This window comes from Carcharodon carcharias, chromosome 12, assembly GCF_017639515.1.
Source record: "Carcharodon carcharias isolate sCarCar2 chromosome 12, sCarCar2.pri, whole genome shotgun sequence".
Taxonomy (NCBI): domain Eukaryota; kingdom Metazoa; phylum Chordata; class Chondrichthyes; order Lamniformes; family Lamnidae; genus Carcharodon; species Carcharodon carcharias.
This window is the reverse complement of record NC_054478.1, coordinates 37040383-37052743: the sequence shown is the minus strand read 5'-3', so window position 1 is coordinate 37052743 and position 12361 is coordinate 37040383. Positions and strand designations below refer to the sequence as shown.

At 41.5% G+C, this 12361-nt stretch overlaps 2 protein-coding genes across 2 annotated transcripts in view; one reads left to right on the top strand and one right to left on the bottom strand.

The window, feature by feature from the left end:
- Nucleotides 1-12361, top strand: part of LOC121284863 (activin receptor type-2A) — a 181515-nt gene that overhangs the window by 39039 nt on the left and 130115 nt on the right. The window lies entirely within an intron of this gene.
- LOC121285042 (dolichyl-diphosphooligosaccharide--protein glycosyltransferase subunit 4-like) lies at nucleotides 8457-8847 on the bottom strand. Its single transcript, XM_041201167.1, has 2 exons — nucleotides 8738-8847; nucleotides 8457-8505 (listed from the first exon to the last, which is right to left on the bottom strand). The coding sequence occupies exons 1-2, from the start codon at nucleotides 8845-8847 to the stop codon at nucleotides 8457-8459; spliced, it is 159 nt and encodes a 52-aa protein (XP_041057101.1).

Genomic DNA, 12361 nt, shown 5'->3' with positions numbered 1-12361 from the left:
GCTCACATAATTTTGAGCAGTTCTGTAACACAGATATTTGTGAAGTTACCAACATAGACAAGAATCATGATTTCCTCAAATATCAATTTTAAAAAACCCATTTTGCTCAAGATAAAAACAATGTTGAAAGCAGTTGGCTAGACAGCATCTGTGCAGTGAGAAACAGAGTTAATAGGTCCATTTTTATCTCTGTTAGTGAATAGGTTTTGAGTGAGCTAAAATCTGGCCCAATGTTTCAGCTCCATGACTTTTGATCAGAACTCTCAGCAACAAGTGGAAGATGATCTTGCTCATAAAATGAATAGATTTTCAGTATGTATGGAACTCGAAAAAAAGTCTAGGGAAAAAACAAGGTCTGTGGTGAGTGGAGGACTGGAGTGATTAAATGACCAAAAGGGATAATGGTGTAAGGCAAAATGGGGTGAAATAGAAACAAAAGTTGGGCCCAGAACAGGTGTAACTAGCTACAACAGAAAAAAAGAGAGGAAGGGAAGCATGGAAAATCTGGCAAATTGGAAAGGGCTACCACGGCCCAGGGATATGGTGGAAAAAAGGTGGGCAGACTCCAAGGGGTACACTATTTCACTGGCTATGTACCTATATGGGATCCTCATCCCAAGTACCAACTTGCATCTCATCCACTCCCAGTGGCCTTATGCCTCCATTACTAGGATCTACTGACCAGAGTAATTTTGCTTGCCTACATTTTCACCATTCTATTGTCTCTTAACTAGTTATTCTACATTTTCCCCATCTTTTCTTTTCTACAAATTCACAATTTAAAAATAATTTTACGTACACCCCCCCACCACACACACACATATACACACATACGCACACTCTTACTACTTTCTTGTGAAGCAGTAAGCATTGTCAGATAAAGTTGGATTTTCATTGGCTGTAACTCACTCGCTTTTCCAGAACCGCTTCATCCAGTTCAGGGTCATGGGGAGTCAGAGCCTATCCCAACAAGCAATGGCATTGGGTGGGTATTGTCTTTAACTATTAGCTTCAAAATTTGCAATAAAACAAAGGGTCAAACATTGACTGTTGTGTGGCTTCAGAGAGAAGTGCACATACCGTAGTTACCAATTATTTTTTCCAATTCTCCTTCCTGTCCAAAACTTGCAATCCATTTGCTTCACGGTCTGTACAATTAGATATCATATAAGTGGTCCAAGACAATTTGCCTGATAATATTAAGGAGCTTATTATATTCTGGTTCAAAAAATATCCTAGTGAAACACACACATCAGTTACTGGTGATATACAATGGAACACAAATGTCATCATGATGTCATGGTATATTAAAAATCGCAAGTAGTGATAGGATTGAAGGCTGTAGAATATCTGCTTTGAAATGTTTGCTGTAGAGATTGTCAATGCAGTACAAAATGTTTAAAATTTAGCAGTAAAATTGTGATCATAATTTAATTCTACAACATACTGTACAGACATATCAAACTTCTACACATGGCGGAAAACATTTATTACAACAATGAAGCCATCTATGCAATTTAACTCATTAAAATGAGGAATGTAAACTCTTAACAAGATTATGCATGGAGCATATACTCATAAAAACCTACAGTAATTAAAGCTCCAATTTTGAAGGCAATTATTTTAATTATATTCAAGGACTTCTATAATTAAATCTGCAGAGGGATGTAGGCTATTTTAGCAAAAATTGAAAGCTTATTATTTCTTCAAATTTAACTTTTTCCAGTTAACATCAAATGAGCAAGAAATAATGTGTTATGCAGCACCATTCACAACCCAAGAATGTCCCCAAGCTTTGCAAAACCCAATTAAATATTTTTAAAGTGTCGTCACTGTTATAATGCAAGGTAACTCTCAACCTCGATCTCGATTCTCTTCCCACACCTAGAGGCGCATGAGGCAGACGAAGCATATGCTTTCATCTGTGTTGATAGCTTATTTTTTTATGAAACAGGTCACCAGCCTGAAGTCAAAAGCTATAGCTTTGAGGGGTGCCACTCTTCTTCAAGCATGGCTGACCAGGAGTCTCTCCCACTGTTATCGCCTGCCATATGCGTGTAGGAAAATTTTTAGGCTGATAATCAACTTGTTTGGCTGTGTTATGAATGCACCATCTGTGACTATCAAGTCCTGAAGTGGGTCTCTAACCCTGAGCTTCTGGCTCTGGCAGCGATGAGGCCCACTTAGGCCACAAGACCTCCCAATGCAAGGTAACACAGTTGCCAGTTGGCATGTCGCAATAAATTCCCAGGTGTTCCCAAAGTGTGGATTGCAACCAATGATGAAATTCGCAGAGGTCACGTTTAGGATCACAGGCTTTCCTCCAATGGAGCAATAGTGACTGTGGAGAGGAGACTGTCCAGTCTGGAGGCGCTAGCTGGGCAATCCTGGACCCACTGGATTGATGATGCCAGCAGGAAGTGGGGTGGGGGTGGGGCGGGGGGAGGGTGAGGAGTTCACCGGTGAGCCCAAACTCCCTTTAGGATCAGAAGCCACTTTTACCAGGGTATTCAAGTGGGCCTGGGGTGCCAGCCTGGAGCATCTGGATGCCGGCAAGTGTAAAACAGCCACTGACTGAGTATGGGTAAAAGAGGGAGGCCATGCGGCTGAGCCGGGAAGGTGAGTGGCGCCTTCAAACTTTACTGTGTTACTGTTCCTGTCTGTTTCCTGTTCGGGCTCTTTAGCCCAAGCTGAAAAGGCAGTGGCGTAGTGATGTTGTCACTGGACTAGTACTCCAGAGACCCAGGGAAATTCTCTGGGGATCTGAGTCTGATGGTGAAATTTGAATTCAGTAAGTCTAGTGATGACCATGAAACCATTGTCGATTGTCGTAAAAACCCATCTGGTTCACTAATGTCCTTTAGGGAAGAAAATCTGCTGTCCTTACCTGGTCTGGCCTACATGTGACTTCAGACCCACAGCAATATGGTTGACTCTTAAATACCCTCTGAAATGGCCCAGCAAGCCACTCAGTTCTCAAGGGCAATTAGAGATGGGCAAGAAATGCTGGCCCAGCCAGCGACGCCTATATCCCATGAATATAAATAAAACTCACATCGCAGGCACTGGCAACTAGACCAATAGGGGCAAGAGGGAGTGGGACAGGTGAGTGAGTGAGTTGGGGGAGCGGAGTTGGGAAGAAGGTGCGTTGAATGAGTGAGAGTGCGTGTGTGTGCACGGGGGATGTGGGTGCGGGATGTGTGTGTGGGCGGGGGATAGTCCATGATATAGTAGGAGTGATCACATCACAGTCGAGGTGGAGACAAAGTCCTGTTTTCATATTGAGGTTACCCTCCATTACGTTGTGTGACACTACCAAGGTACTAAATGGGATAGATTTCGATGGATTTTAGATCTAGCAACCCAAAACTGGGCATCCAAGAAGTGCTGTGGGCCATAAAGAGAAGCAGAATTGTGTTCAACCACAATCTGTAGCTTCATGGCCCGGCATGTCCCCTACTCTACCATTGCACCCAAGCTCAGGAAGAAACCCTAGTTCAATCAAGAATGCAGGAGGCAGAGCAGCACCAAGCTTAGCTAAAAATGAGGTGCCAACCTAGTGAAGCTGCCAAACAGCAGAAGCAGCATGGTATAAACAGAGCTAAGTGATCCCACAACCAACAGAACTGATCTAAGCTCTGCGGCCCTTCCCCATCCAGTCGTGAATAGTTGTGGGCAATTAAACAACTAACTGGAGGAGATGGTTCCACAAACATTCCCATCCTTGAACACTAGTACAAAATTATAAGACTGAAGCATTTGAAGCCATCTTCAATCAAAAGTGTTGCATGGATGACCCATCTCTGCCCCCTGAGGTCCCCAGCATCACAGATACCAGTCTTCAGTAAATTCACTCCATGTGATATTCAGATATGGCTGAAAGGTACTGACACTATTCAAGCAACAGTACTGAAGACCTTGTTCCAGATCTAGCCGTGCTCCTAGTCAAGCTGTTCCAGTACAGCTACTGGCATCTACCTGGCAAATTGGACAGTTGCCCAGGTAGGTCTTGTCCACAAAGAGCAAGACAAATCCAAAAGGCCAATTACCGCCCCATCAATCTACTCTGGCATCAGCAAATGATGGAAGGGTCATTCACAGTGCTATAAAGTTACATTTGCTTAGCAATAACTTGCCCCCTGATGCCCAGTTTGGGTTCTACCAGGGCCACTCGGCTCCCATCTCATTACAGCCTTGGTCCAAACGTGGACAAGAGCTAAATTAAAGAGATGAGGTGAGAGTGACTGTTCTTGACATCAAGGCAGCATTTGACTGAGCGTGACATTAAGGAGCCCTAGCAAAACTGAAGCCAAATGGGATCAGACAGAAAACTCCCCACTGGAGTCACACCTAGCACAAAAAAAGATGGTTGTGATTGTTGGAGGTCAATCATTTCAGTTTCAAGACGTCGCTGCAGGAGTTGAAGCATTCTACTTTGCTAAATTCTTGTATTTGTAAATGAAATAACTTTTAAAATAAAATGACTGTAAATATACAGGTGTAAAAGAAATATGGTAACTTTCTACTTGCCTCCTTGCTGCCAACCCTGCATGCTGCCGATCCTCCTTCCTGAAGCTCCAATTTACCACATCCCACTCCTTGACCATCCTCCTTGCTGTGACCATCCGGTTTGCAGCCTCTGCTGCTCCTTGGCGCCCCCTCTCACTGCCAGCCCTCCGGGCTCAAGGTCTCTCCTGCTCCCTAACCAACATTTTTGCTGCTGACCCTCCAGGCTTGCAACCTCTGCTGCTTTCTCTAGCCAGTCCTTCGTCTCTCTGAACCTCTTGTTCGCTGACTGTCCCATTTGCCACTTGCCTCTCTTGAACCCTCGCTGTGAGCAGCTGTTCTGGAGATAGGAGTAGCAGCTTCGACTTGCAGGTGGTAAGTCATGAGCAATGAGAAGGGTGGGTTAACGAGCGACAGAGGTCATGAGTTGGGGGGTCAGCAGTGAGATGGTGAGTTAGGGAGCCGGGTCTATATGCAGGAAGACGTGGGTAATATTCAGGCTTGAGCTGATAAGTGGCAACTAAACCATAGGCCTGTTAGCCTAACATCTGTCATAGAGTAAGTGCTATAATCCATTTTTAAGGTGGTTATAGCAGGATACTTACATAATCATGATTTGATCAGGCAGAGCCAACATGGCTTTATGAAAAGAAATCGTATTTAACAAACCTGTTGGAGTTTTTTGACAAAGTAACATTCAAGGTGGATAAAGAATAACTGATAGATGTTGTGTACTTGGATTTTCAAAAGACATTAGATAAAATACCACATTGAAACGTTACTACACAAGATAAGAGCACATGGCGTAGGGGGTAACATATTAGCATGGAGAAAGGATTGGTTGGCTAACAGGAAGCAGAGAGTAGGGATAAATGGGTCTTTTTCGGATTGGCAATCTATAACTAGTGGAGTGCCACAGGGGTCTGTGCTAAGTCCTCAACTACTTACAAACTATGTCAATGACTTGGATGAAGGGACCAAATGTATTGGAGCTAAATTTGACAACAACGCCAAGATGGGCAGGAAAGTAAGCTGTCATGAGAGGTTGAGAGTCTACAGAGGATATAGACAGATTAAATGGTTAGGCAAAAATTTGGCAGATGGAGTCAAAATTGGATAAATGTGAACTTGTTCACTTTGGCAGGCAGAATAGAAAAGAAATGTACTATTTAAATGGAGAAAGATTGCAGAACTCAGTGGTACAAAGGGATCTAGGTGTCCTGGTACATGAATCACAAAGTTAGCATGCAGGTACAGCAAATTTTGTCTTTTTTTGCAAGAGAATGGAATATAAAAGTAGGGAAGCTTTCTTGCAGCTGTACAAGGCCTTGTTGAGACCACACTGGTCTCCTTATTTAAAAAATATATATAATTGCTTTAGAAGCAGTTCAGAGGAGTTTCACTGGACTCATTCCTGGGATGAAGGACTTATGACGTATGTTGAACAGGTTGGGCCTATACTTGTTGGAGTTTTGAAGAATGAGAGGTGATCTTATGGAAACATATAAGATCCTGAGGGGACTTGATAGGGTGGATACCCAGAGGATGTTTCCTCTTGTAGGGGAGACTATAACTAGGGGACATAGTTTAAAAATAAGAGGGCTCCCTTTTAAGATAGATGAGGAGAAACCTTTTCTCCCAAAGCGTCATTGGTGTGTGGAATTCTGTTCCCCAGAAAGTAGAGGAAACTGGATCTTTGAATTTATTCAAGGCAGAGTAAGACAGATGTTTGTTAGGCAAGGGAGTCGAGGGTTATGGTGGGGCTGGGGCTGAATCCATCTTTTAGATGTAACATTGCCACCCCTTTTGCTTTGCGCCAACATTGCTTTTGACATTTAATCTTCCTGTCTTTAATCTTCCTACCTTCAACCTTAACACAGACCTTATATTCTTTCCACCTATCTCCCCTTCCCTGCCTCTGCACTTGCTTACATCTCTAGCTTCTTCCAGTTCTTACGAAAGGTCAATAACCTGAAACATTAACTCTGTCTCTCCATTGTTACTGTCTGACCTGAGTATTTAGCGTTTTCTGTTTTTCTTGCCGATAGCAATGATTTATGAATGTGTACTCCTAGATCCTTTTGCTCTTCTACCCTTATTTTCCAAGGAGTTTGTGGCCTTCTTACACCTTAGGCCAAAAGGTGCCTCCTTACACTTACCTATAATGAAATTATTTTGCCATTAGCATGCCAATTCTTCAATAAAAACAGGAAATGCTGAAAATACTCAGCAGGTCAGACAGCATCTGTGGAGAGAAGCAAGGTTAACATTTCAGTTTTGTGACACTTTATCAAGAAGTCATTCACTTGAAACGTTAACTCTGTTTCTTTCCACAGATGTTGCCTGACCTGCTGAGTATTTTCAGCGTCTTCTGCTTTTTTTTCCAGATTTCCAGCAGTATTTTGCTTTTTATTAGTACACGTTTATCGTCTTGTTTTGTTAGTCTACCTCAGTTTTAACTATACCCCTAATTTGGTAATGTTATGAAAACTGTACTTGTTCCGAGCAGAGGTTGGGAACTTCAATTCCTGATGGATCTCGGAGCTTTGGTGCATGTACACACTGGGAGCGGGCTACAAATGTGGAATTCTACAATTCTTACGTTCTTTGGACCCAGTGCACTTGTACAGGAAGAAAAATGGTGCGAAAACTCGTGTCAGGTAACCGGGAGCATTGAAGGCCAATGAAGGCAGGGGACAGGTAGTGGTCCCAAAAGAAGAGCCCCAAAAAGGGGACAGTGACGGGAAAAGATCCCAGTTCAGTTAATAAGAAAGGAGCAGAGAAATAGACTCCAAACAGGAAAGGGCTGCGAAGAGCAAACTTTAAGTGAAGAAAGCAGCCAAAGGTTTGTGACTCCACGCTGTAAGTCATTGGGATAAAGGTACTCCTTTGGAGCAGCAGTGTTCTGCTTGGTGCAGCTGCAGATCTGAAATTGTGCTTGTCAGTTGGTGCTCAAGTGCATGCTCAGGAATGCAGGGGAACAGAATCTTGGGACGAGATTGAAACCCCATGAGGTGGGCCGTCATTGATGCTGTCCGAGTTGGAATGACTTTTGGAGAGAATACCCAGGTTAGATCTTTGAAGGCGAAGACTGGAATTCCTTGTGAAATAGACAGAGTTTCAGTAAGAATGGTTGACTCAGTGTTTGCTGATATCTAGGTGGACTGTTGAGAAATCCATGGACTCTGTCTTGGTAGTATCTGCCATTTGTTGTGCAGCATGGTGTGTTCGACCACAGTTTGCTTGTTAACTCACATGTACTGCATATTTACCCTGAAGGTTAGAGTATAAGATAGAAATTGTAAATTGTATTATCTTTCTGACCTTGCATAGTAAAGTTTATTTTCGTTTGTTCAAACCCATGGAATCTTGTGGCTTTATTCACTGGGCAAGTGTCTTTACTTCAAACTTTGTCTACTTTAAACAAAAGGTTATTGGTCCGTAGCCGGATCTTACCAAAAACCTGGGGGCCTGGTCTAACATTGTGCTCTGAAAACTTTAATGTTATACTTCTGATTTCTGAGACCAAGTTATTTATTTAAATGCTGAACAGCTGTGGTCACAGCACATATCCATTTGGAACATGACTTCTCACTTTCTACAAGTCTGAGTAAATACATTTAACCCTTGTTCTCTGCTTTCTATTAATTCTGTTCTTTAGTCCCAGTTCCTCAGTCATAAGTCTAATATGTGTTGTGGAAGACATTTTGAAAATTGAAGTATATTATGTCTGCAGCATTATCATAATCTAATCTTTGCTACTTTCTCAAAAAATTCAATAAGGTTGGTCAGTGTGATCTTCCATTCTGAAATCCATGCTGACTACACCTAAATGTTTGGTTATTTTTTCATTTTTTCTGTTCAGCAAAGATTCCATTAACGATTTGGACTTGTTCTAGCTCACTTTTTAGAAAAATATAAGAATGTTTGCTGTTCAGTCCTGGTACTACTCACTTTTCTAATGAATCTTTTATTTTTTGCATATCTGCTGGGATAGACCTAGAAGATAATTGAATACAAATAGCTGCATTACGTCAAAAGTTTTTGCAACTCAAATATTTATTAACAAGGCATATTTCTTAGTACAAAACACAATTAATTCAGCTTTTATTCACTGTGGTAATAGGCATTGTTTCATCTAAGTTAGCTTCCATCTTTCAAAGCAATCCATTTATTGTTGGTCCTAATCTATACACAGTTAGAGTAATATGCTCCTGTGCTATTCCGTTACCCCAGCTTTTTGGGATTGTTAACAGCACCATAATGGTACAGGACAACAAGGAGGAAAAGGGATGCCCTCAGCATGTTGGCAAAGATCGCTAGCTGTATGTCTGTGATCATCCTCCCAGGGGTTTATAAATTAGATCTTGCTCCAAGTCCTGGCTTGAGGCATTTTTTTTTCAAGTTCGAGTTCAATAAATTTATTTATAATGGCAAGTATAACTAAACAATTTCTGGCTCCAAACTCAATCACAAACACAGTAAACCTTTGACAAAGGCAATGCCTGAACCATCGTGTAATGGACCACAAAGATTCATTCTCACAGAAACTAAAGGATAGTTAATGAAATTGACAATCAAGTAATTCTGCCGACTGACATGAGGTAGTGTTAAACTTGATTGGTTGAACACTGGTTGTAGTAGAGCTTCAAGTGGTGTATACTTGCAGTTCGTGCCCATATGCAGCAAGACCTGGTCAACATTCAGGCTTGGGCTACACAAGTGCCAGGCAATGATTATGTCCAAGAAAATGAATCTAATCACGTCCTCTTGACATTCAATGGCATTCCCATCAGTTAATCCCCTACTATCAACATCCTGGGGGTTACCATTGACCAGAAACTGAACTTGACCATACATATAAATATTGTGGCTACAAGAGCAGGTCAAAGGCTGTGAATTCTGTGGCGATTAACTCATCTGACTCTCCAAAACCTGTCCGCCATCTACAAGGCTCAAGTCGGGAGTGTGATAGAATACTCTCTGCTTGCCTGGTTGAGTGCAGCTCCAACAACAGTCAAGAAGCTCGACAACATCCAGGAGAAAACAGCCTGCTTGAATGGCACCCCATCCACCACTTTAAAATTTGCCCCCTCCTCCACCAATGCACAGTGGCAGCAGTGTGTACTGTATACAAGATGCACTGCAGGAACTCACCAAAGCTTTTTCAATAACACCTTCAAACTGGTGGCCTCTACCACTTAGAAGGACAAGAGTAGCAGATGCATGGTTTTTTAAAAATTCTTCATTCACAAGAGGTGGGCTTCGCTGGCTGGGCCAGCATTTATTGCCCGTCCCTAGTTGCCCTTGAGAAGGTGGTGGTGAGCTGCTTTTTTGAACTGGTGTAGCCCATGAGGCGTAGGCTCACCCACAGTGCTGTTAGGAAGGGAGTTCAAGGATTTTGACCCAGTGCCAGTGAAGGACAGGCAATATATTTCCAAGTCAGGATGGTGAGTGGCTTGGAGGGGAATTTCCAGGTGGTGGTGTTCCCATCTATCTGCTGCCCTTGTCCTTCTAGATGGTAGTGGTCGTGGGTTTGGAAGGTGCTGTCAAAGGATCCTTGGCGAATTCCTGCAGTGAGAACATCACCACCTGCAAGTTCCCCTCTACGCCACACCTCACCCTGACTTGGAACTATATCGACGTTCTTTCGCTGTTGCTGCTCAAAATCCAGGAACTCCCTTCCCTACAGCACTGTGGATGTACCTATATTGCATGGCCTGCAGAGGTTCGAAAGGATGGCTCACCACCACCTTTTCGAGCAATTAGGGATGGGCAATAAATGGTGGCCTAGCCAATGGCACCCACATCCCATGAATGATTAATAATAAAAAAACAAACATTTCTAAGTTTAATTTTTAATCTTTTAGTAACTTTTGATTACCTTGCTTAGAAAGGCGCATTGGAAAGGCTTGGAAAAAGGCTAATTTTGGGACTCTGCCCTATCTAATAGAGAGATTTAGTATTGAGCTAGTTTCCTCTGAGAAGAGACTGAGAGAAGTCACTATCCATTCGTAACAGCATTAAAAAAAGGACAGTGTGTACATACGCAAATTATGCAATTTAATTTGCAAGCAGTGAAATAGAGGAGGTTGGTATAAAATTGATGAGGCTCAAACAGCTTCATGAAATAAGCATTTTACAAAAGTACCCTGAGCTGTGAATATATTGGATAGACACCAACTGAAGTAGAAATGCCATGAAAAGAATGCAACCAGTCAAGGATGAATACTGTAGGATGTAATATTAGATATTCTGGAAATTTGCTTGATTTACATTTTGGAAGTAGCAATAGGACAGTGCTTCTGAAAATTTAAATGAATTGGGTAACACCCATTATAATGAATTATATAAAGTCAGTGATCAGTAATGGAAAGTGTGTTCCTAGTTTTTGCTTTTCATATATCTATTTGCTGATATCTTACGGTAACTTTTAAAAAATAGTTTTTAAAGGGACTTTTTTCATTTAATAAACTCTGTGATATAAGTACCCACCCGCCATATTAGAAGAGAAAAAAAAAATTTCACTACCCCGTTGCATTTTATAGGTAGCATCCTAAAACCATAAGAACATTGGAAATAGGAGCAGGAGTGTATCATCTGGTCTTTTTAGCATTCCCCTTATTCAGTATGGCTGATCTTAACTCCACCTTCCTGCCTTATCTCCATATGCCTGGATTTACTTAGTACGCAAAAATCTGTTGATCTCTGTCTTGAATATACTCAATGACTAAGCATTCACAGCTTTCTGGGGTACAGAATTCTGAAGATTGGCAACCCTTTGAGTGAAGAAATTTCTCTTCACCTCAATCCTAAAATGTCTGACCGCTTATTCTGAGATGCTGACCCCTAGCTCTAGACCCCAGCCATTGTCTCAGCATCTAAATTGTCAAGCTCCAAATGAATTTTATATGTTGTAATGAGATCATCTCTCATTCTTTTAAACTCAAGGGTATATAGGCCTAGTCCACCTAATCTCCTGTCATAGGACCATCTCCTCGTCCCAGGAAGCAATCTAGTAAAATTTCATTGTACTCTTCCTCTAAGACAAGAACATCGTTCCTTGGATGCGGAAACCAAAACTGTTTACAAGTTTCCAGGTGTGATCTCACCAGTGCCCTATGTAATTACAGTAAGACATCTTTACTTTTATACTCCAAACTCTTTGTATTAAACACTAACATAGCATTTACTTTCCTTATTGCTTGCTGTACCTGCAGGTTAACTTACTGTGATTCTTCATGTACCAGTACACCCAGATCCTTCTGAATACCAACATTTCCTGGTGTCTCACCATTTAAAAAAAAAAATTTTGTATTTTTTTACCAAATTGATAACTTCATGACTTTCTGTGTTAAATTCCATCTGCCATGTTCTTGCCCACTCAATTAACCTATATATTCCTTTGCAGGATCTTTGTGTCCTCCTCACAACTTGCTTTCATACCTAAATTTGTATCACCAGTAAACTTGGTTGGGTACATTACAGTCAGCTGCCTTAACTAAATCACTGATAGAGATTGTAAGTAGCAGAGGTCACAGCATTGATCCTTAACTTACACCACCAGCTACAGCCTGCCAACCTGAAAATAACCTGTTTTTTTTCCCCACATTCTGCTTTCTGTCCATTAACCAATCCTCAATCCGTGCTAATATATTACCCCCAATCCCATGAGCTCTAATTTTGAGTAATAAGCTCTTGTGCGATGGCTTATTGTGATTGCTTTTTGAAAATCCAAATTGTTTTTTTTTTGCAAAAATATACTTTATTCATAAATCTTCAAAAACATTTCGAAGCATTTCAAATCACCATTACAAAAATACAAACAGGTTCAACTTTTACAACATGAAACACA